The 24,336-nt window shown below is 39.3% G+C and overlaps 1 protein-coding gene across 1 annotated transcript in view; it reads left to right on the top strand.

Annotated features, from left to right (window-relative positions):
- Nucleotides 1–24,336, top strand: part of LOC126336262 (dynein axonemal heavy chain 3) — a 1,127,841-nt gene that overhangs the window by 786,047 nt on the left and 317,458 nt on the right. Inside the window, exon 50 of the mRNA XM_049999758.1 lies at nucleotides 7,367–7,487. Within this exon, the coding sequence (XP_049855715.1) occupies nucleotides 7,367–7,487 (121 nt within the window). The remainder of the gene's footprint in view (nucleotides 1–7,366; nucleotides 7,488–24,336) is intronic.

A 24,336-nucleotide genomic window follows, 5' to 3' on the forward strand; every position in this document is an offset into this window, starting at 1 on the left:
TTTGCCATGCTCTGTCCAGAAGCATTATCCCCACAGATGCGGCAAATGCTTCTGGCTGCCTCCACTGCTTTAATCCCTCTATTGAATGCAAACAGAGAGATATGTGAGAAACGACCTGATTTCTCCACTTGACACTTGATTTTCCAGCATCAAAACCTTCACTCACTGTCTGCTAATGACAGAATGACAATATGTATGCGCAAACAGCAACAGTGAACTACAAATAAAAATGGCAACAAATAAATAAACGCATAGCAAATGGAATATCAACATGCAGCACGAGAACCCTAGAAGTTAGTACATTAATTGAATATTAATGCCAGCAATTCCATCTGTCAGTTCCCTAAAAATGACAGCTGGGATGGTCATTGAAATATTGTCCATATGGTGGAAGCCACAACAACTTGCTTGAACATCTGGAAATACACCATCAATAACATTGCTAATTTTTACCAAACTACCAACCCAAATGTAATGTAACTTCATACCTGTAACATTTATAGTGGCTTCTGAGAGATGGTATAACAAAAACTAAACATTTTGTTAGATTTTCACAAAGATGGCTGTGTACTGGCTTGGTATTCATATAAAAGTATACACTTGAAGAATTTCCTCCATATGACTCACTTTGTTACATAACTGCGTTTCTTCTCTACTTATTCAGTAATAGTTCGTTCTTTTATATATCATTTGTATTGTTCTCTCATCCATTTTCCTTACTTCCTTCTTCCTCTGCCCTCTTTCTAGAAGGTTCTACGATTTAGGAAACTTGATAATGTGAACAGTGTTAAATAGGTAAGTTAGTGGATTTTATTTTTAATAAGTAAGTAATGTATAAATTATTGTATTAAATAACTATTGTTATAATCAGTAGAAAGATAGGGTTTAACATACACAAAAAGGACATTTTAAGTCTAATATGAAAATATTTTATGTGAGGGTCAAAATGACCTCTTTTTGTCATTTTAAGAAAGTATATATGTGTATTGCTTTACACCCTTACGTCTGAAATTCCGATCTGTTAAGTGTTTTTCTTCATTGTCACATAAATTTCCACATCAGTGGTGCTATGCTTTTACGTTTTGTGGCATATCAGTACCATTATTCTCATTTTCACTAGATACAGTGTACATCTTTTTTTTAGTACAGCCACTGTCCTTTCATGGTTTATTATGTTGTTTAGAACAAAGTGCTTCAAAATCTAGAAAATGTTTGATTGATTCATTGGCAATTGCATATAGTGTCTTCTCATTTTGTTGGATTCAATTTATTTATCAACTGGTTTAGATTTGAGTCACTAATCAGTCTTAAAGCTCTTCCATGTTGAGTATATTCTCCATTTTTTCCTGTTATGTGTTTGTCTCTGATGTAAAGGTAGGCACAGTTTGATTGTTTTATTTAAATGGAAAATCATACTTTTTTAAATAGTACTTTACAGCATTCAGCTAACCTTATAGTTTGTTATTTATGTGACAGAAGTTAAGAGATCATAATGTAATTTTTAAATAATTAACATCTCTAATCTTAATCTAATGTCCACATTGATACCATCAGTTATTAGTACTCCACAGTTTTTATGTTGAAGGAACAAATGTATCATATTCTCCAGCAATTTTACAAACGAGTCTTTTTCATGATTTAGGGAGTGGCAACTGAAGCAACTGTTATTTCCTGTTTTGACAATAGCATGGCTGCCGTTTCAAATTTTGTCTTTAGACACAATTTACTTACATCTATAAATGTAGAGATTAGGTTCATACTTTTCTTAACATAAACAGATACACTTCCATGCTTCACACTTGTCCTACAGATGATAGTCAGCCATTCATAATAATACAGTGCATATAATTTTAATTTTAATTTTCGTTTACTAAAAGCACATTGCAATTTAAGTCTTTCAAATAGTGCTGAAGTTCAGCCAGTTACATTAGAGAGAGAAGTCTTCCAAAGTAAGAGTGATTTTAAGTTTGCCATAGGGGAGTATTGTAGGACTGTTGCTATTCAAAATTAACATAAATGACCTTGTGTATAACATCGGAAGTTCACTGAGGCTTTTTGCGGATGATGCTGTAGTATATTGAGAGTTTGTAACAATGGAAAATTGTACTGAAATGCAGGAGGATCTGCAATGAATTGAAGCATGGTGCAGGGAATGCAATTGAATCTCAATGTAGACAAGTGCAATGTGCTATGAATACATAGAAATAAAGGTGCCGGCCCCGGTGGTCTTGTGGTTCTAGGCGCGCAGTCCGGAACCGTGAGACTGCTATGGTCACAGGTTCGAATCCTGCCTCGGGCATGGATGTGTGTGATGTCCTTAGGTTAGTTAGGTTTAAGCAGTTCTAAGTTCTAGGGGACTTATGACCACAGATGTTGAGTCCCATAGTGCTCAGAGCCAAAAAAAGGTCCTTTATCATTTAGCTACAATATGGCAGGTCAGCAACTGGAAGCAGTTAATTCCATAAATTATCTGGGAGTAGGGATTACGAGCGATTTAAAATGGAATGACCATATAAAATTATTTGTCGGTAAAGCAGATGCCATACTGAGATTCATTGGAAGAATCCTAAGGAAATGCAATCTGAAAACAAAGGAAGTAGGTTACAGTACACTTGTTCATCCACTGGTGAGCAATATTCAACCAGTGGAGATAGAAGAGATAGAGAAGATCCAACAGAGAGCAGCGTGCTTCATTACAGGATCATTTAGTAATCGCAAGTGTTATGGAGATGATAGATAAACTCCAGTGGAAGACTGTGCAAGAGAGATGCTCAGTAGCTCGGTACGGGCTTTTGTTGAAGTTTTGAGAACATACCTTCACTGAGGAGTCAAGCAGTATATTGCTACCTCCTATGTATATCTCACAAAGAGACCATGAGGATAAAATCAGGGAGATTAGAGCCAACACATAGGCATACTGACAATCTTTCTTTCCATGAACAATACGATACTGGCATAGAAGGGAGAACCGATAGAGGTACTCAAAGTACCCTTCGCCACACACCGTCAGGTGGCTTGCAGAGTATGGATGTAGATGTAGATGTACACAGCATATTAATGTGCAAGAACATTACACTCTGTGCTTGGGGGTTATCTGTTCAGGATAATTTTCTTAGCTGTTCCTAACTTTTTATGCTACTGTGTTGTATTATATGGCAAATGATTAGATTCTGATGATGATACTGGTGGTGATGATGATGATGATGATGATGATGATGATATGATGAGGTCTGAGGTATTCCCTTTTTTCACTGTTTGGAGCAGACTGTTCAACACATTGTATATCCCAAAAAAGGTTTTGACTGTTTAACACTACATTGTGTGTAAACATTGATTGCTAATTCAGCACTACATTGTCCATCTGACACATTTCCTTATCATTTCTTTGATTAGTTTTTGTATAATGAGGCACCTTCCAAAGCCATTCAGATAGAGCTTGTGTTTAGTGTAGAGCATTTGACCAGTATCTACAATATTTATATTTTTGAAGTGTCTGCATATTTATATGAATTATTAAACCATTTATTGATAAAAGACAAAGGGGACAGATTGTAATGATGATGAACATTCCGGAGAATAACATTTATATGAATCATTTATTTCAGGCACGTGAATATTTCCTGGAAAGCTACATTCACTTTGTTTTTACATTCATCATCAAATACACCAGTTAGTGTAATGTAGTCACTTTTAGACAACTTAGCAAGTTCCTCTGGTTGAATATTGTGGAAGCATTGGGCTCTATAAAATCCACTTCTATCACAGCAGAAGTTTCATTTGATCTTGCATCTCTTCCTATCATCACTTTTCACAACTTAATCTGTTGTTTCTTTGTCTTGTCCTTCTCTTCTTATGTTCTTCATTCCTTTTTTTCTCTGTTTTATTTTTGTCTTATTACTTTCCCTGTAATCCCTTAGTTTTCCTTTTTATACTTTCACATTCTGGTTTTACCGCTATCAATCTTCAGTAATATAGCTTAATGTTAACTTTTTAATCTCTTTTTCATCACTTTCTCTGAATAAGTTCTAGTCTTTGGGCATTAACATCTATGCATTGCTTACTTTCTATTGCTTCTAATGATTATCAATCACATCCTATGTACAGGGCATTTCAAAAAGCACTTACCAAATTTGAAAATTCATATAAATTAATTCATAGTACCTACAGAGGTGATTGTAGTGTCAATTCGTAGAGAAGAACATCAAGTTTTGGGTCACATAGTTCACTGGTGCTGAATCACACCGTAAGGAGTGCTACCATAAATTATGGTTTGCTATGTGTTATAGTTTGAAGAATCAAAGTCGGCAACCACAGTTCAGCATAATTTCCATATCAAGTACACTAAAGATCCTCCTAGTAGTCCTACAGTTTATGTGTGGCATAAATGTTTTGTAGGAACAGGGTGCTTGGTAAGACATGGGAATCATCAGGCTGTCCAAGCACATCTGATGACGACATTGGGCAAGTGAGACAATATTTTGTTAATAGCACTATGAAATCAATCTGACATGCATCTCACGAACTGCAGACCCCATATACGACTGTTTGGCATGTGTTGAGAAACTATTTGCATTTGAAACCGTACAGATTGACGATGGTACAAGCAATAAAATATACTGTTAAAATTGGTCACAAAAACTTCTGTGGGGATATGTTAAATCAGTTACATGACAATGAACATTTCTTCACCAAAATCATCTTCTCTGACAAGTTGATTTTTCACTTAAGTGGCAAGGTTAACACACATAACTGTAGGATTTGGGTAAAATCCACATCAAAATATTGCAAAATGTCCATGATAGCCCTAAATTGGATGGTTTTTGTGCGTTGAGCAAGAAAAAAAGTATATGACCCCTTTTCCTCCGTGAGAGAACCATCAACGGGATATTGTACCTAAATATGTTACAACACTGTTTGATACTACAGACGACCAAGAACGAAATTTTTACTTCATGAAAGATGGTGCACCACCTCACTACCTGACTGATGTCCAGGATTTTCGCAGTGACCATTTTCCAAGTCAATGAATTTGCCATGATGTGCCAATTGTTCCCCAGACCTGACACCACTTAATTTTTTTTATGGGGATTCATCAAGGACATCCTATTTGTACCTCCTGTGCCAGCTTCTCTACCTGAACTCAGGGCAAGGATTTACACTGCCACTAAGTAAGTTACACTGGCAATGTTACAGCGAGTTTGGGAAGAAACTGACTTCCGATGGGGTGTGTGCATGATAACCAATGGAAGCCACATGCAACATCTTTAGTTTCAGGTAAACAACTTGATGTTTTTCCCTACATAACAACACTAAATTCAGCCCTATGTCCTCTTTCAATAAATTTATATGAATTTTTAAAGTTCTAAAGTCCTTTTTGAAATACTCTGTATCATGTCAATGAGGAGAACCTTCATCATATGAAATATTTGAGTAAATAAATATAAAATATCACATTTCCTTATACATTTATACATACAAATTCATATTGTACACATGAGTCAATGCTTAGATAAGGTTACTGTTATTCTGTTTTAGACCCTTGCTTCTAAGCAGTGGTGCTAGTGATCATATGCTAATGTGCTACACCACAATTTAAATATTGCACCAAAAGTATACCATTTCTTTTCAAGTGTGAGCTGGAAATGTCACTAAAATTATGCCATTACTCTTTGAATGCTTTTTAATATGCAAATAAAAATGACAAAAACATGTTTCATTGTGGTCTCTCCACAATGAATAGAAATCAGTGTTGAGTGTTGAAGCAATGATCAGCCATACTATGATAAAATCTGAGAAGGGTCGTAGCTGTCTCTTTTTGACTGTGGATGCTCTCATGTCACATCATCCCTGCTGGCTTTGAGGGTGCTAAACTGCTGAGAGCATTGGGTCAGCATTTTTCTTCAAAAGTGGACGTAAAGTATTATGCAAGTGTAGAATAGAAGTGGGTAGAATGCGAGTGGAAGTAGGTACAAGTCCCTTTGATGTTCCTAGAATAATTTGCCTGAGTGGGCCGTTGGAAAAGGTAAAATGCTCTCTAAAAATTTACACATAGATTGTAAGGGATTTACCAGGAGCACAGCATAATAGTCTAGTGATAAAGCACCCTGCCTGGCAGTTCATCAGCTTGAGTTCACTTCCTGCTGCTACCATCTGCTTTATTCTTCTTCTTATTCTTCTTCTTCTTCATTTTCCCACAATGTTTAATGATTAATTACAAAATTTAAAATATTTAAACTGTCAGATTATATGTGGAAATAAATATATTCAACTTCAACTTAGTTATGATTACTATCATTGCAAGTCGAAAGGTGAGCGAATAAATAAGAAAATTTAGTGTGAAAGTGTATTAAAGGAGTTTTATCTGTGAGTAGGATGTTCACAATGCAATTTCTTGCTTTCCATGTTTGTCATTCAAGAACAGTGAAGTATGATGTTGAAGGGAAGTGAAAAGTCTAAGACATATTAATGCATTAATAGAAACATGTGGCAAAAATCATAACCATGTAACCAACAAATTTCGTCTTAGTGCATTATGCAAAACCAGTACCTTAAATTTAACAAGACAACATAGTTACGCATGACCCGTTTATTGTAATATTGAAGCACATCGGTACAATTTTGACATTAAATGAAACAACAATTTTTCTGTTACCGGTCACTGTTTATTTGCATTCATGACGCATTTCAAAGGTTTAAACCTCTATCAGCAGGTGGATTTATGTTTTGGTATGACTTGTGTGTTTACAAAATGTGACAGTATACATGTGATGTGCTATGACAGTGAAAGGAACCAGTGACCACATAGACAGTTCCATAACATCCTCAATAAAGAAAACACACACACACACACACAAACATCTTACTAACAAATGTAAATCCACCTAATGATGGCGGTTTAAAACATTGAAATGCGTTGTGGTTATAAATAAACAGTAACTGGTAACAGTAAATTTGTTGTTTCATTTAATGCCAATAACAGTCATGGTAAGCCTGACCTAAAGTACAATTTTTCATGATCTACCTTTGCTTTTAAGTGCGATTTTTAAAAGTACATTGACAAAAACAATTTTGTTTTAGGTGGTGGCACTTCTGTGTGATCGTAGATGATGCCTCATGAAAACTGTCATTTGTATTTCCTGTCAGTTCCTCTCCTTGTCTTCTGCATAGCGTGCTGCGAAGTGTTCAGTCCTTGTCATTACTGTTATCTGATTTTTATTGTTATACGCAGTATTCTATTTAGATGTTTCTTTGTTTTTTTTTTTTTCTTTAAATATTTATGATATGTGCAAATTTGAAATAATTTTCTGTCATATATGTGACTATGTAATGGTTGACAGTGACTTCTCTAAGTCATACTTACTTCCAGGTCACAGATAAGCTTCAAGCTTTAAATGATGAGTTTACTGCCATGGCAAAGAAAAAAAAGGAACTGGAAGATTCCATAGAGCTCTGCTCCCAAAAATTAGATCGGGCTGAAAATTTGATAGGTACAGTAATTTGCTATTTATTGGTGGAATTACTTTTAATGCTGCTGATGTGAGTAATGTTGTTATAGCTTAATTAGACAATGTTGTTTGTATGACAAAAATGTATAAAGGTTGATGGAATACTACCATTCATAGTGTGTAACTGCCACAATATATGTGTCATCATAGTTAGGTCTGCTGACGAACTGACATCACGGGTTTGCACAGCGTGGACGCAGGCACCAGATCCACTGTAGCCGCCAGGTCATTGTATTTGGTGTGTAGGATGCTGCTCGTGCTTAGGAGTGAGTGAATGGCTGTGATGTGACTGGCTGTGGAGCCCAGGGCGAACGCTGTTAACAGTTACAAAGAGGTTTATTGATCTTCCTACATGGCATAATGACGCAGGTCTGCCCCTTTTTGCTAAACCTAATTTAGGCCAATAAATGAGTGGCAGTTTCCGTCTGGTGCTGCTGAGTTGTCACCTCGTGCAGGGTGTATACAACTCGGGATGACTGGGAGAACTGGGAAAAACCTGGGAATCCTTTTGTCTGGGAGAAAGCAGGGAAAAACCCAGGAATTTTTTAGAATTCCAGGAATTTTTCATTGTTTTAGTTTTCAGTTAAATTTTTGTAATTCTGACTGGCAAGAACCAATACTCTAACAAAGAATATTACTGTATCCCACTACTGCAAATAATACTTCAACAATAAAACAAACAAGAGAAAAGAAAACGAAAATTACATTAGATTCATTTTAGCAGTTATGAGCGGGCTCAAGCGCATGCGCAGTTAAGTCGCATTTGAGTTGTAGAGTCTCCTGCTTCTGGCTACGGGAATGTGGCTGTTGCCTGTGCATGCAGTCGCAGCAATCAAATAGATGCTACCAGGAAAAGGAGGCACCAAATTCGTATTCTTGAGGGAAAAGAAAACTTGTTTCACAAAGCGCCTGGCATCCAGCGTATATTGGTCTATCAATTCTTCATATGATTTTCAAACGCATCCCTGTTGGTTTTTGAGCACATTTTAAATTGATTTCTAAATGAATCATAAGTTGATTTTTGAATGTGTGTATAGTGTATGTGATGTCTGTGTCAGAAGAATCCTCGTCACATCTAGAAATAAATTTTCCGCAGACGAAAGGGGCAGGGCTATACGGGCTGAGTGAAGTAAAACCGAATGGATGACTGCCAATAACTGTCTGAGTATGTGGTTGATTGGGTTTGCAAATGATCAGTGTTGTTATAATTACTAGCGAAATCCATGGATTCAGGCTACCATAATGGAAATAAACGACTAACAGGAATAACAGGTGAGAAATATTATGTATTATCTTCTTGGTGCATCCAAGGAAATGAAATTTTGACAGAAAATTTTTGGCCAGATTGCTACACTAGTAAGGACCAGATGTGCAGTCCCTGGCTAGCAGCCGCTTCAGTTCTGTTCTGGAAGTAATGTGGAAAACATGTTGTACGACCATGTAACAACGCCTAACCAGAGAATAATCACGGGATAACTAAACTGGTGATCCTGGCAGGTTAGGCAGGTTAGTGAAGTAAATCAGCCTAAAAGTTTTGACAATGGATGGAATAGTTACAGAATTGGTGATGACAAGATTGTTTGTTAGAACAAGGAAGGAGAAGAAATGGGGACATCACACGAATTATGGAAGAATAAGACGATTCCAAATTTATATAATAATTTCTTAATACTACCTTTTGATCTTATGCTTGAGAAACTGGTGCATATGAATTAAATGTGAAACTGTTTCCTAACATAAAGCTTTTTGCTTGTACTAGTCCTAATAGGCATTTGCTATTGGTACTTAGTAAATTATATTCTGTTGTTTTATAAAAATGACCATTTCTGCCAAAACAGTCATGTTAATTTGATGTATTTTACAATGGCTGCAATATTAGTAGGGCCTCTTACCATTTTATCTAGCAGACAGTGACAAATAGACATAATCAGATCAAGAAACCACACCAGTCTTGGGTATTATTTGTATTAACAGCGTTTTTAGTATTAGATAATGACATTTCAGTTGTTCATGTAGCAAAACATTTGACAAACTTTGATGAGGTAATAGATTCCTTTACAGAAAGGAAAGCACACCATGTAAAGCTGTAGCAAGATTAGAGAGAAAAAAAATGTTAGGAGCTTAGGATTGAAAATATGTGCACTTGCTTGCTTGTCTCTTGTCTTTATTGGTTTTATGTATCTTATATTTAATTTATGTCACACAAAACAGCATGTTATTAGCTAATAGGAAATCAAGAGTGCAAATTTTCTGAAGAGTTCTTGTTCTCCTGATTTCAAATAATCCCATCTGCTATTAATTGTGATATTTTTTTATTTTTTATTTATTTTTATTTATTTATTTTTATTTTTTTTCCCCCAAGAGGGGCAGGCTGTCAAACTGGCCAACTGGGAGCTGGAGAGGCACCACAGGACATTTCAATTTTTGTTGTCCTGAATATAGTTCATTCCAAAATATTCACGTTTCAATTCCACAAAATGAAATACAGTGACAGATGATAGAATAATGCTGTATGAAGAGGCATGGCACTGCCCTTTGGCTCACTTAAGACCAAATAACATGTCTTACATTTCCTCAAACAAATATGTTTTATGTTTCAGACTTTTCAGAAAGATGTGTGCTACAAGATGAACACATTTTTTAAAATTCATTTTTTTTTAGTATTGACCCAGTTCGCAAATACCGCAGATCCGAGGCTGATGCACAGATCAGTCTGAGTTATAATGGGTAGTCTCTACGTAACCTGTGTTTACATTTCGTGATTTTGCTGTTTCCCCTTCTTTTACTCTCACATCAAATGAAAACAAACTACCAAGTGAATTAAAATACATTCACATAATTATGGAAGGTTAAACTATGTTATCACTTTCAGACTTTTTTTTTTATTTCTACCTTTCTGACAGTCAAGCTTTAATTGCCTTGCAGAACAGTGAAGTTATTTTTGTCTGTTTGCTAAAGAAATTTGACTTTTATTAACCTTTTCTGCAGAGGCAGTCAAAGTATTTGAAATGAAATGTTTAATTCCAAAGTACTGCCTAGTTTCAACTGTTCACTGCATTTCAAGTGCATGTTTTCAACTTCTAGCACTTATGCCATAATAAAGAACCAAACATGATATAATACAGTACTGGTGCTCCAAGAAAATTCACATTCCAAAAACCACACTGAAAAGCTTAATATCAGTCGAGGTTACTTCATTAGGAATCTGGACATACGAATGTGCACTTTAAGTATGAACTTTAAATGTGCACATTTTAGGTATGGTTCATGAAATTCTGATGCTCTTGGAGTATCCTCTGATGTCTTGTTTCTTTTATGACATAAAGTATGATCTTTTAATGTTTTATAAGTACCTACATACAGGCTTCCTATGTCATGGTAGCTTCACAAGCACGGTGTCACCCGTTATGTGTGCTCTCTGGCAACTGCTCAAACGTACTTATTTCTAACAGGTCGTGGGAAAATATTGAGAATGGTGGTTTGAAAAGCGTTAGTCTCAAAGTAAATATCCTCTTACATATGTTGAACAATGTGCGAGAATGTACCATGACCTTCTTCAATCACAGAGCATTTGAATCTCATTTAAAAATCAACTCTTTGATGACGAGCCATTTAGAAGAATTTAGAACCCTGAAGATCAGACATTTATGTCATTATTAAAAATTTTACTGGCATATTTGTGTGATATATCTTAAAGTGTAACACGTGCAAAAAAGATCAACATTAGGAAAGCTTAGCTTCTCTTGCAGCTTATTAACCTATGTATATTAATTTAAACTATTAACTTTCCCTATTTGTGTGTTCATGCTACTTAACAGTGATGTTGCTGTTGCTGACTACATCATGTGTCCTATGCTGTGAATATCTGCTGTCATTGGCTGGCTAGATCACGTGACATGAGCTATGACTGGCTCACAGATATCTCATTGTAATCTTGATTTCAATGATTTGGAAAGTAACATGTGGTATTTGGTGAAATTCCAATGTATACTTTTGTAATACAAAAATACACAGCGTACATGTTGCTGCACATCAAAGATGTTTCCAAAACATGTCTTTTTCCCTGAGTTTTGTGTTCTAAAGTGCCCTTGTATAAAACCATAACCATTCGAAGGATAAATAAGTTTTTCAGTTCTGAGGGAAAATATACTGTCACTTGACATGGAAAAAGTGTGTTTCACCAGGGAGAAAGTGTATTTTTAACTGGGAATTCCTTGTGCGCGTACGCACCCTGTCATGTGACAGGCTGGCAACCACTGTAGGTGTGGGGAGCCCTCGCCCTGCTCGCATCACCACAATGGAAGATATTTGTCGTGGTGTGGTGATGCCACACACAATTATGGGTGTGCAGAACCATTTATCGCTGAGCTGAGCTGTCATCACCGAGCTTGTGGCTATTGGTCGCAGCTGTTAACGTAGTGATCTGTGGTATGTCCATAACATTTTTCCTTGCCTTTGTTAAATAATAATAATTTTACAACTAAATACTTGGCTACAGCACTGCACGGCCCTCCATAATGGAGAACACCTGGTCCATTGAGTCTGACTCCAGCCTGGAACTCATTACAGAAGAGTAATCTGCCCGTAGTCTGTAACACTAGTACCTAACACTAAATCATCTGTTCTTAACTACTACACACATTTCTGTGTTCATCGCTGACTCTATAAATTTATCTTTCATACCATGATCATGGTATCCAGCCTCCAGGAACTTGGATTTGTCCCGAGTTGACCTTCCGCATCATTCATTGCTTCACGTTCATGAGAATTAGACAGATCAATATCAAAGCCACCCTGCCACTAGGAATTCCGATGCTCAAAGTCACAGTCACTTGATGTCTACTATCCTGGTACTGTTCCACATGCTGCAGCAATTTCTTTCCAGTGACGTGCCCCTCATGGGCAGCTATCATTCGGCTAAATGAATGGTGGAGGTTAGGTTCCCAGATTTTGTTAAGGAAGGTAAGGTTTTGTTTGAACAACATCTCTGAAGGTTCATTTGGCCAGTTCAACTGTGGGTGTGTCACATTTAGTAGAGTAACTTCTATTGTAGTAACTGTCAAATTAAAATTTGGTTCCAAAATATCACACAGTCCCGTTGATCAATACTCCACTGCCTCATACTTCCAAAGGTTTGACCCCATTAGTTTCACTTGCTGATAGCATGTAGCAACAGTTAGTATGTCATTGTACACTAGGTGTATCTGATGCAAATCTGACTTCCGAAAATATGTTTCCAGTTCGATCACATCTTTTTGGACCCTACCTTGGGCTCATCCTCAATTGTTGCATCCACCGTTGCACCGTGCTAGTAGAATGGCAAGTTCTGGCTTCTCAGCCCCACCATTAGCTATAATTCCAGCAGAAATTCCCCTTGCACTCTTGTCAGACGTCTTAAATACCATACATGTGACAGCAAGACAGGGCTGCCTTATAGTGCCCGGTGGATGACTTTCTGTAGTTTTGTTAACTCCATGTTGATGTCCCAGATACTGTCTCCCAGGGACTCCAGTACCCTCATTAATGTTAGTCTTTCATCCGGTACCTGCATTGAAGCTCCCATCACTTCCAAATTCTGCTTTGTAGTACTAGTGGAGGTCCTGGCATAATCCACAACTTCCTTTGTCAGTTTCTGGAGCATGTGTGAATTGTTCAGAACACTGCTCTCCAAGTTCACAATCTGCATAGAACATCACTCCACAGTTACTTCATTTTCCTCTGCTAACCCTGTCACAGTCTCTGCTTTTTTGTTCAGTACACTACGCAAGTTTGCCATACTGAAGACAGTTTTAAATATTCACCCCCAGCGTCTATCCATCCCATTTTTACCCTCATGGATTGATGAGAAGCAACTGTGATCACCTCCTGCATCTGCCCCTTTGATTGTCCATGTGATTCAAGTGAATTCCTGTGTTGGTCTGAAACTTCTGTGTTTTCCACTACTAAGTGCTAACTGTTGAATATCTGTAAACACTTCTTCCAACGTCCTAATTTCAGTTTGCAGCTTCACACATTAACCACTAAATCTAATGACCACTTGTGGATGTAAAACTCGTCTGATTGTAGGGGAAACACAATTCCTCTGTTCAGGTGGTGATCCTGCAGCTCCTCCACTCCACCTCTGCGAAAGAGGGACAACCAAATCTAGCGTGCTTCTTCGTGGCCTCCTTCCTATACAACAACCTGAGGACAGGGACTGATATCACCATATCAGAGTCCCCCCCCCCCAGCCACCACCACTCTCTCTCCCACACCTCCCGCAGAGGCGAGCTGTCTCTGAACAGCATGTCTTAATACACTTACACTGTCTTACACAAACATTAAACTTTATTCGAAACATTGTTAATACCCCGTAATATAAACAAAAGAAAAATAGTCAGTAATTGCAGAAGTCACTTCACATTAAAATTAATTCCTTCACCTTAAGGCATAAGAGGCCTGAGGTTTCTTGACCTCTTTTGTCTGTTGCTCAACCGTCTGTTTCTTCTTTTCTTCTTTTTTTCTCATGCCTTGCTTTCAACAATACCTCCCACTGAATTGTCTCCAGCTTCTCCTCAAATGGCAGTAGATGCCCGACTTGCACAATTGTCCGCCTTTTTGGCAGCTGTAGCTTTAAATGTACCTGTGATGTAATGTCAAATATTTTGTATGGGCCCTGTTACTGTGTGAGAAACTTCTTCATCTCTATCTTTGGAGTATAAAGGCTTGACAGCATCACCCAATGACCCAATTTATAATGAGATCCCTTCTCATTTTGCCTGCTTCCCCAATGCCTTAGCATTCAGTTGTTGCATCTTTCTCCATACTTCCCTTACCATTGTAGCAAACTGTTCTCTCCTTTCATGCCATCTTTCTGTTCTTGCCCATCAATCTGCTTGCTCAAAACACATCCCAGCATGTAATACAATACATCATGTGATTTTATGTACTCCTTCTGAAAGTCGGGAAACACCAACACTGGACTCAATGTTAATACTCTCTTCGACTCGACAGATGCTTCTTTACACTCTTACGACCGTACAAACTTAATCCATATTCTCAGCAACTGCATATGTGGTCTGCCAATGCCCACAAACCCTTTCACGAATTTTCTGTAATAATTTGTGAGACTGAGGAAAGGATTGTAATTTCTTGGTTGTTTTTTGTTAGTGGAAAGTCCTGCTACACCTGTATTGACCTGGTATGAATCCTCACATTGTCCCTAGTACTGGTACGGCCCAGTTAGTTAAACTCTTTCAGCACTAAGTGACGTTTTTTCATACTGAATGTCAAATGGGTTGCTCGTAATCTTTTGAACACTTCCCTCAGAAGTAGCCTATGCTCTTGAAAATCCCTTGAAAAGACAATTATATCTTCAAGATATATGAGACATTGACACTGTTTTAGTCCTTTCAGCACTCTGTGCAGCAGCCGCTGATCACCGAGTGTCCCCAAAGTGCTGCGCATGCTGCTTTTGGTCCATATTCTGGGGCAACTTTTAACTGATGATACTCACTCCGTAACTTCACAGTCAACAAGCACTGGCCACCTGTGAAAGCTGCCGTCATATACTACCTCTGCTGCAATTTCTGCAAGGAATTTTGTGTGAGGATAACCTCTGATCAAGCTGTCCACCAGAATGAATGGGCATCTCCAAACGACGGCTGAGAACAGACTCCGTCAGTCAGTGCTGGAATGTGCTGCTGAGCAGAACAGGCTTGAGTTCAGTGGCTGCTCCACGAACTGTGTCACATGAATGCTGAATGACAGCTCCTGGTTTTCTGAACTACATGGTTTAAAGTTATGCTTTCAATACATCCTTTGTATTCTGGTTTACTCTGCATAGGTAGAACACAGCTTATGATCATTCATACTGGTGGTTACAAAGTGACTTATGAAAGGGAGGCCATTCCTGAGGTCAATTGTGGTGGAACATATGGAGTGAAGAGCTAGCCAAAACCAAAGGTCCAGAGCTTAGTGAAAGTCATCATAAGCATATGTAGTCCCAGGAGCAATCCGTATCAAAAATGTATTGCATGTGAGGTCAAACGCTCTACTTATCAATGGCACATATGTAAGATCTCAGTGAACAGATGACACTAACTGGCAAGTGTCGAGCTGCAATATTTACCACCACCGTAACGTCAGTGGATGGGCACACGTGATACATCTGCGGCAGTGATGGTGCCCCTCCCACAAGTGAGCTGCAGCTCGAATATGAAGCCTTTACCTTTAATAGGTACTTTTTCGAGGAAAGGGATAGAAAGGTGCTGGAATACCAGTTGGACGCTACTGCGGTAAGTCCTCAAAGTGATCTGCCACGTCAGATGATGGCACTGCCTGTGACAATCCCAGCTGATCAATGGGTTTTGGGGTGCAGTTTGTTCCTGTCTGTAGGGGAGAGGGTGCCGGTTGTGGAGTAGATGGGGATAATGGCTCAGCCTCCACGGATATTGTAGTCTGAGAATACTTATCCTCCATCAAATTTGTGATGAGGGGTGCTGGTGTTGGTGGCCTCTGTTAGTAGCTTAGGGGTGAAAGTGGTTATACGTGCACTGGCTCTCATCACTGGTCATTGTCAGTCCCCTGTCAGTCCCTAACTAGAGGTCAGAGTTCATAGCAATAGTAGGCAGGCTGTTAGGCAGGCTTGATCTCGGCGTCACATCATATATCTTTTACATTCAGCACCTGGGGGTTAGCCAGCTAAACTTCCCCAACCCTCCTCCCACTTCCAGCCTTTTTCTCCCTGTGCATGGCTTCCCCAACCTCCCACTCGATACAACCCCTCACTCCAAACTACCTGGCAAACTGTAATCCCAGATGTGTGTGTGTGTGTGTGTGTGTGTGTGTGTGTGTGTGTGTGTGTGTGTGCATAAGTTTGTAGCATTTTTGTTTCGCTTGTTGGTGTTCTGGTTGCTCTTGGTGTGTTTATTGGTTTACTGATTTTATTTGTAGTTCACTGTTGCTATTTAAATTTACTCTTTGCCATTTGGAGATAGTGAGTCGAGCTGTGGATACTAGAAAATGGAGTAACAAATTGGGAAATAGGAAGATTTCCAACACATTCTTCTGTTAGAATTACATAGAGGGATGACAGCAGCAGAGGCAGCCAGAAACATGTGCCTTCTGTATCAGGATAATCCACTTGGCAGAGCTCAACAAGAAAATGGTTTTCTCTTTTTAAGGAGGATTGTTTTGAGATTAGTGACTCTCAACATTCAAAAAGACCATCAAGGTTTGATGAAGATCATTTGAATGCATTAATCCACAGTGATCCTTATCACTGTTGTAGAGTACTGACAAATGTGTAGAACTGTGATCATTCCACCATTCTGTGACATATGCATGCAGTGGGGAAGGTTCAAAAATCGGGTGTATGGGTGCCACATTCACTAAGCAAAAACCATAAAAATTAGCAGATGGTGATTTAAGGGGATACCCAAAACAAACTGGGATTACTTTTTAAAAGCTATATATTTTCAATTTGTTTACAAAATGAGCTTATCCTCTTCAAAATGCTCTCCTTTACAACTAATACATTTGTCCCAGTGGTGCTTCCGCTGTCTGAAACATCTCTGTAGTCATCTTTAGAAATAGTTGACATCACCTCCCTCATTTATTACTTGACTTTCTCCATGTTATCAAGTCGGTGTCATCTTTAGAAATGGCTGACAGTTCCTCCTTCATTTATTTCTTGTTATCAAATTGGTGTCCATTCACGCCAATTTCCATGCGTGGAAATAAGGCAGAGTCACATGGATCCACGTTAGGTAGTAAGGTGTGTGGGCCAGTGGAACCAAGCCATTTTGAGCCAAAAACTGTCTAACACAGATGGCTGCTAGTGCAGGTGTGTTGCATAGTCATGGTTAGATTAGAGATTAGATTAGTACTTGTTCCATAGATCATGAACACGACACTTCGTAATGATGTGGAATGTGTCAGGTTAATAAGAGGTGTCTATACAAGATATTACACAAAATATTACATGACACTCAATATCTTTTTTTTGGGGGGGGGGGGGATATTGTGGAAATTACCCACTTACTATAAACAAAAATTCAATATTGAGTATTGAGTAGAAGGAGTTGCCATTAAGGAATTCTTTTAATTTCCTTTTAAATGCTATTTGGCTATCTGTCAGACTTTTGATGCTATTAGGTAAGTAACCAAAACTTTTGTGGCAGCATAATTTACCCCCTTCTGAGCCAAAGTTAGATTTAACCTTGAGTAGTGAAGATCATCTTTTCTCCTAGTGTTGTAGTCATGTACACTTCTATTACTTTTGAATTTGTTCGGATTGTTAATAACAAATTTCATAAGTGAATATATATATATTGTGAGGATACAGTGAAGATCTCTAGCTCTTTAAATAAGTGTCTGCAGGATGGTCTTGTATGAACTCCAGTAATTATTCTGATTACATGCTTTTGTGCAATGAATACTCTTTTACTCAATGATGAGTTACCCCAGAATGTGATGCCATACGAAAGCAGAGAATGAAAATAGGCGTGGTAAGCTAATTTACTCAAATGTATATCTCCAAAATTTGCAAAGACCATAATGGCATAAGTAGCTGAACCCAAACATTTCAGCAGATCCTCAGTGTGTTTTTTCCAGTTCAACCCCTCATCAATGCATACACCTAGAAATTTTGAATATTCTACTTTAGTTACCAATTTTTGATCGAAGTCTATATTTATTAATGGTGTCATTCCATTTACTGTGTGCAACTGTATACACTTTGTTTTGTCTAGGGTTAATGAGCGCTCATTTGCAAAGAACCACTTAATGATTTTCTGAAAAACATCGTTTACAATTTCACCAGTTAATTCTTGTCTGTTGGGTGTGATAGCTATACTTGTATCATCAGTAAAGAGTACTAGCTTTGAATCTTTATGAATACAGAATGGCAAGTCATTAATATATATTAAGAACAGCAGAGGACTCAAGACTGAACCTTGCGGCACCACATTCTTGATTGTTCCCCAGTTTGAGAAATCACCAATTTTTTTGCATATTATGTGAACTGTTTATTACAACTTTCTGCACTCTTCCTGTTAGATATGATTTAAACCATTTGAGCACTGTCCCATTCATACCACACACAGTACTTGAGCTTATCTAGAAGTATTACATGATTTACATAATCAAAAGGCTTTGATAGATCATAAAAAAAAAACAACGGGTGACTTCCGGTTACACTGAGCATTTAATATTTCATTAGTGAAAGTGTACATAGCATTTTCAGTTGAAAAACCCTTCTGGAAACCAAACTGACATTTTGTTAAAACTTTATTTTTACATAGGTGTGAAGCTACTCTACAATACATTACTTTTTCAAGAATTTTTGATAAGGCAGTCAGAAGAGAGATTAGGCGGTAGTTGTTGACACTAGACATATCCCTTTTTTTATGCAGTGGTTTAACAATGACACACTTCAGTCTATCTGGGAAAATAGTCTGCTTCAGAGATCTATTACATATGTGGCTAGGAATCCAACTTATTTCTTGGGAACAAGCTTTTATTATCCTGCTGGAAATGCCATCAATTCCATATGTGCTTTTACTGTTGAGGGAGTTTATTATCTTCCTAATTTCAGAAGGAGAGGTGGGTGAAATTTTAATTGTATCAAATGGTGTGAGTAAGGCCTCTTCCATTAACTGCCTTGCTTCTTATAATGAACATTTAGATCATATTTTCTATACAATATTTAAAAAATGATTATGAATAATGTTTATGACTTCTGGCGTGTTGTTTATCAAGTTTCCATTCGCTTTGATGGTGATGCCATTATACTGTACTCTTGGTTGCCCTGTCTCCCTTGTAATAATATTCCAAATTGTTTTGAATTTGTTGTTGTGGTCTTCAGTCCTAAGACTGGTTTGATGCAGCTCTCCATGCTACTCTATCCTGGGCAAGATTCTCCATCTCCCAGTACCTACTGCAGCCTAAATCCTTCTAAATCTGCTTAGTGTATTCATCTCTTGCACTCCCTCTACGATTTTTACCCTCCACCCTACCCTCCAGTACTAAATTGGTGATCCCTTGATGCCTCAGAACATGTTCTACCAACCAATCCCTTCTTCTAGTTAAGTTGTGCCACAAACTGTTCTTCTCCCCAATTCTATTCAATACTTCCTCATTAGTTATGTTATCTACCCATCTAATCATCAGCATTCTTCTGTAGCACCACATTTTGACAGCTTCTATTCTCTTCTTGTCTAACCTATTTATTGTCTATGTTTCATTTCCATACATGGCTACACTCTATACAAATACACTCCTGGAAATGGAAAAAAGAACACATTGACACCGGTGTGTCAGACCCACCATACTTGCTCCGGACACTGCGAGAAGGCTGTACAAGCAATGATCACACGCACGGCACAGGGGACACACCAGGAACCGCGGTGTTGGCCATCGAATGGCGCTAGCTGTGCAGCATTTGTGCACCTCCGCCGTCAGTGTCAGCCAGTTTGCCGTGGCATACGGAGCTCCATCGCAGTCTTTAACACTGGTAGCATGCCGCGACAGCGTGGACGTGAACCGTATGTGCAGCGGACGGACTATAAGCGAGGGCGTATAATGGGCATGCGGGAGGCCGGGTGGACGTACCGCCGAATTGCTCAGCACGTGGGGCATCAGGTCTCCACAGTACATCGATGTTGTCGCCAGTGGTCGGCGGAAGGTGCACGTGCCCGTCGACCTGGGAACGGACCTCAGCGACGCACGGATGCACGCCAAGACCGTAGGATCCTACGCAGTGCCGTAGGGGACCGCACCGCCACTTCCCAGCAAATTAGGGACACTGCTGCTCCTGGGGTATCGGCGAGGACCATTTGCAACCGTCTCCATGAAGCTGGGCTACGGTCCCGCACACCGTTAGGCCGTCTTCCGCTTACGCCCCAACATCGTGCAGCCCGCCTCCAGTGGTGTCGCGACAGGCGTGAATGGAGGGACGAATGGAGACGTGTCGTCTTCAGCGATGAGAGTCACTTCTGCCTTGGTGCCAATGATGGTCGTATGCGTGTTTGGCGCCGTGCAGGTGAGCGCCACAATCAGGACTGCATACGACCGAGGCACACAGGGCCAACACCCGGCATCATGGTGTGGGGAGCGATCTCCTACACTGGCCGTACACCTCTGGTGATCGTCGAGGGGACACTGAATAGTGCACGGTACATCCAAACCGTCATCGAACCCATCGTTCTACCATTCCTAGACCGGCAAGGGAACTTGCTGTTCCAACAGGACAATGCACGTCCGAATGTATCCCGTGCCACCCAACGTGCTCTAGAAGGTGTAAGTCAACTACCCTGGCCAGCAAGATCTCCGGATCTGTCCCCCATTGAGCATGTTTGGGACTGGATGAAGCGTCGTCTCACGCGGTCTGCACGTCCAGCACGAACGCTGGTCTAACTGAGGCGCCAGGTGGAAATGGCATGGGAAGCCGTTCCACAAGGCTACATCCAGCATCTCTACGATCGTCTCCATGGGAGAATAGCAGCCTGCATTGCTGCGAAAGGTGGATATACACTGTACTAGTGCCGACATTGTGCATGCTCTGTTGCCTGTGTCTATGTGCCTTTGGTTCTGTCAGTGTGATCATGTGATGTATCTGACCCCAGGAATGTGTCAATAAAGTTTCCCCTTCCTGGGACAATGAATTCACGGTGTTCTTATTTCAATTTCCAGGAGTGTACTTTCAGAAATGACTTCCTGACACTTAAATCAATTCTTGATGTTATCAAATTTCTCTTCTTCAGAAACGCTTTCCTTGCCATTGCCAGTCTACATTTTATATCGTCTCTACTTTGACCATCATCAATTATTTTGCTCCCCAAATAGCAAAAATCATTTACTACTTTAAGTGTCTGATTTCCTAATCTGATTCCCTCAGCATCACCCGACTTAATTCCACTACATTCCATTATCCTGGTTTTGCTTTTGTTGATATTCTTCTTATACCCTCCTTTCAAGACACTGTCCATTCCGTTCAACTGCTCTTCCAAGTCTTTTGCTGTCTCTTACAGAATTACGTCATTGGCGAACCTCAGCAATTTTATTTTTTCTCCATGGACTTTAATACCTACTCCGAATTTTTCTTCTGTTTCCTTTACTGCTTGCTCAATATGCAGTTTGAAAAACATTGGGGACAGGCTACAACCCTGTCTCACTCCCTTCCCAACTGCTGTCCCTGTCATGTCCCTTGACTCTTATAACTGCCGTCTGGTTTCTGTACAAATTGTAAATAGCGTTTCGCTTCCTATATTTTACCCCTGCCACCTTTAGAATTTGAAAGAGAGTATTCCAGTCAATATTGTCAAAAGCTTTCCCTATCTCTACAAATTCTACAAACGTCGATTTGCCTTTTCTCAATCTAGCTGCTAAGGTAAGTTGTAGGGTCAGTATTGTCTCATGTGTTCCCATATTTCTACGGAATCCAAACTAATCTTCCCCGAGGTCGGCTTCTACCAGTTTTCCCATTTGTCTGTAAAGAATTTGCGTTAGTATTTTGCAGTCGTGACTTATTAAACTGATAGTTCGGTAATTTTCACATCTGCCAGCACCTGCTTTCTTTGGGATGGGAGTTATTATATTCTTATAGAAGTCTGAGGGAATTTTGGCTGTCTCATACATCTTGCTCAACAGATGGTAGAGTTTTGTCAGGACTGGCTCTCCCAAGGCTATCAGTAGTTCTAATGAAATGTTGTCTTCTCCCAGGGCCTTGTTTCGCCTTAGGTCTTTCAGTGCTCTGTCGAACTCTTCACACAGTATCGTATCTCCCATTTCATCCTCATCTAGATTCTCTTCAATATCCATAATATTGTCCTCAAAAACATCGCCCCTGTATAGACCTCTACATACTCCTTCCACCTTTCTGCTTTCCCTTCTTTGCTTGGAACTGGGTTTCCATCTGATCTCTTGATGTTCATACACATGGGTCTCTTTTCTCCAAAGGTCTCTCTAATTTTCCCGTAGGCAGTATCTATCTTACCCCTAGTGAGATAAGCCTCTACATCCTTACATTTGTCCTCTAGCCATCCCTGCTTAGCCACTTTGCACTTCCTGTCGATCTCATTTTTGAGACGTTTGTATTCCTTTTTGCCTGCTTCATTTATTGCATTTTTGTGTTTTCTCCTTTCATCAATTAAGCTAGATCAGAAATGTAAGGACTATGGTATGAAGATTAGCATCTCCAAAACGAAAGTAATGTCAGTGGGAACGAAATATAAATGGATTGAGTACCAGATAGGAGGAACAAAGTTAGAACAGATGGACAGTTTCAAGTACTTAGGATGCACATTCTCGCAGGATGGCAACATAGTGAAAGAACTGGAAGCGAGGTGTAGCAAAGCTAATGGACTGAGTGCTCAGCTACGATCTACTCTCTTCTACAAGAAGGAAGTCAGTGCCAAGACTAAGTTATCTGTGCATCGTTCAATCTTTTGACCAACTTTGTTGTATGGGAGCGAATGCTGGGTGGATTCAGGTTACCTTATCAACAAGGTTGAGGTTACGGATATGAAAGTAGCTAGGATGATTGCAGGTACTAGTAGATGGGAACAATGGCAGGAGGGTGTCCACAATGAGGAAATCAAGGAAGAAAGGGGGCTATGCTCCAGACTGAACGCTGAAAGGCATAATCAGTCTTAAATGATGATGATGATGATGATGATGATGATCAATTAAATTCAGTATCTCTTTTGTTGCCCGTGGATTTCTGCTAGCCCTCGCCTTTTTACCTACTTGATCCTCTGCTGCCTTCACTATTTCATCCCTCAAAGCTACCCCCATTCTTCTTCTACTGTATTTCTTTCCCCTTTCCTGTCAATCGTTCCCTAATGCTCTCCATGAAGCTGTGTACAACCTCTGGTTCTTTTAGTTTATGTGGGTCCCATCTCCTTAAATTCCCACCTTTTTGCAATTTTTTTCAGTTTTAATCTACAGTTCATAACCAATAGATTGTGGTCAGAGTCCATATCTGCCCCTGGAAATGTCTTACAATTTAAAATCTGGTTCCTAAATCTCTGTCTTACCATTTTATAATCTATCTGAAACCTGTCAGTATCTCCAAGGTTCTTCCTTGTATACAACCTTCTTTCATGGTTCTTGAACCAAGTGTTAGCTATGATTAAGTTATGCTCAGTGCAAAATTCTACCAGGCAGCTTCCTCTTTCATTTCTTAGCCCCAATCCATATTCACCTACTACGTTTCCTTCTCGTCCTTTTCCTACTGTCGAATTCCAGTCACCCATGACTATTAAATTTTCGTCTTCCTTCACTACCTGAATAATCTCTTTTATTTGATCACACATTTCATCAATTTCTTCATCATCTGCAGAGCTAGTTGGCATATAAACGTGTACTACTGTAGTGGGCGTGGGCTTCGTGTCTATCTTCGCCACAATAATGCGTTCACTATGCTGTTTGTAGTAGCTTACCCACACTTCTATTTTCCTATTCATTATTAAAGCTACCCCCTCATTACCCTTATTGGATTTTGTATTTATAATCCTGTATTCACCTGACCAAAAGTCTTGTTCTTCCTGCCACCAAACTGCCCTAACTCCCACTATATCTAACTTTAACCTAACCATTTCCCTTTTTAAATTTTCTAACCTACCTCCCCAATTAAGGGATCTGACATTCCACACTCCTATCCATAGAATGCCAGTTTTCTTTCTCCTGATAATGATGGCCTCTTGAGTAGTCCCCACCCGGAGATCCGAATGGGGGACTATTTTACCTCCAGAATATTTTACCCAAGAGGACGCCATCATCATTTAATCATACAGTAAAGCTGCATGCCCTTGGGAAAAATTACAGCTGTAGTTTCCCTTGCTTTCAG

The sequence above is a fragment of the Schistocerca gregaria genome, chromosome 2 (genome assembly GCF_023897955.1).
Source record: "Schistocerca gregaria isolate iqSchGreg1 chromosome 2, iqSchGreg1.2, whole genome shotgun sequence".
Classification (NCBI taxonomy): domain Eukaryota; kingdom Metazoa; phylum Arthropoda; class Insecta; order Orthoptera; family Acrididae; genus Schistocerca; species Schistocerca gregaria.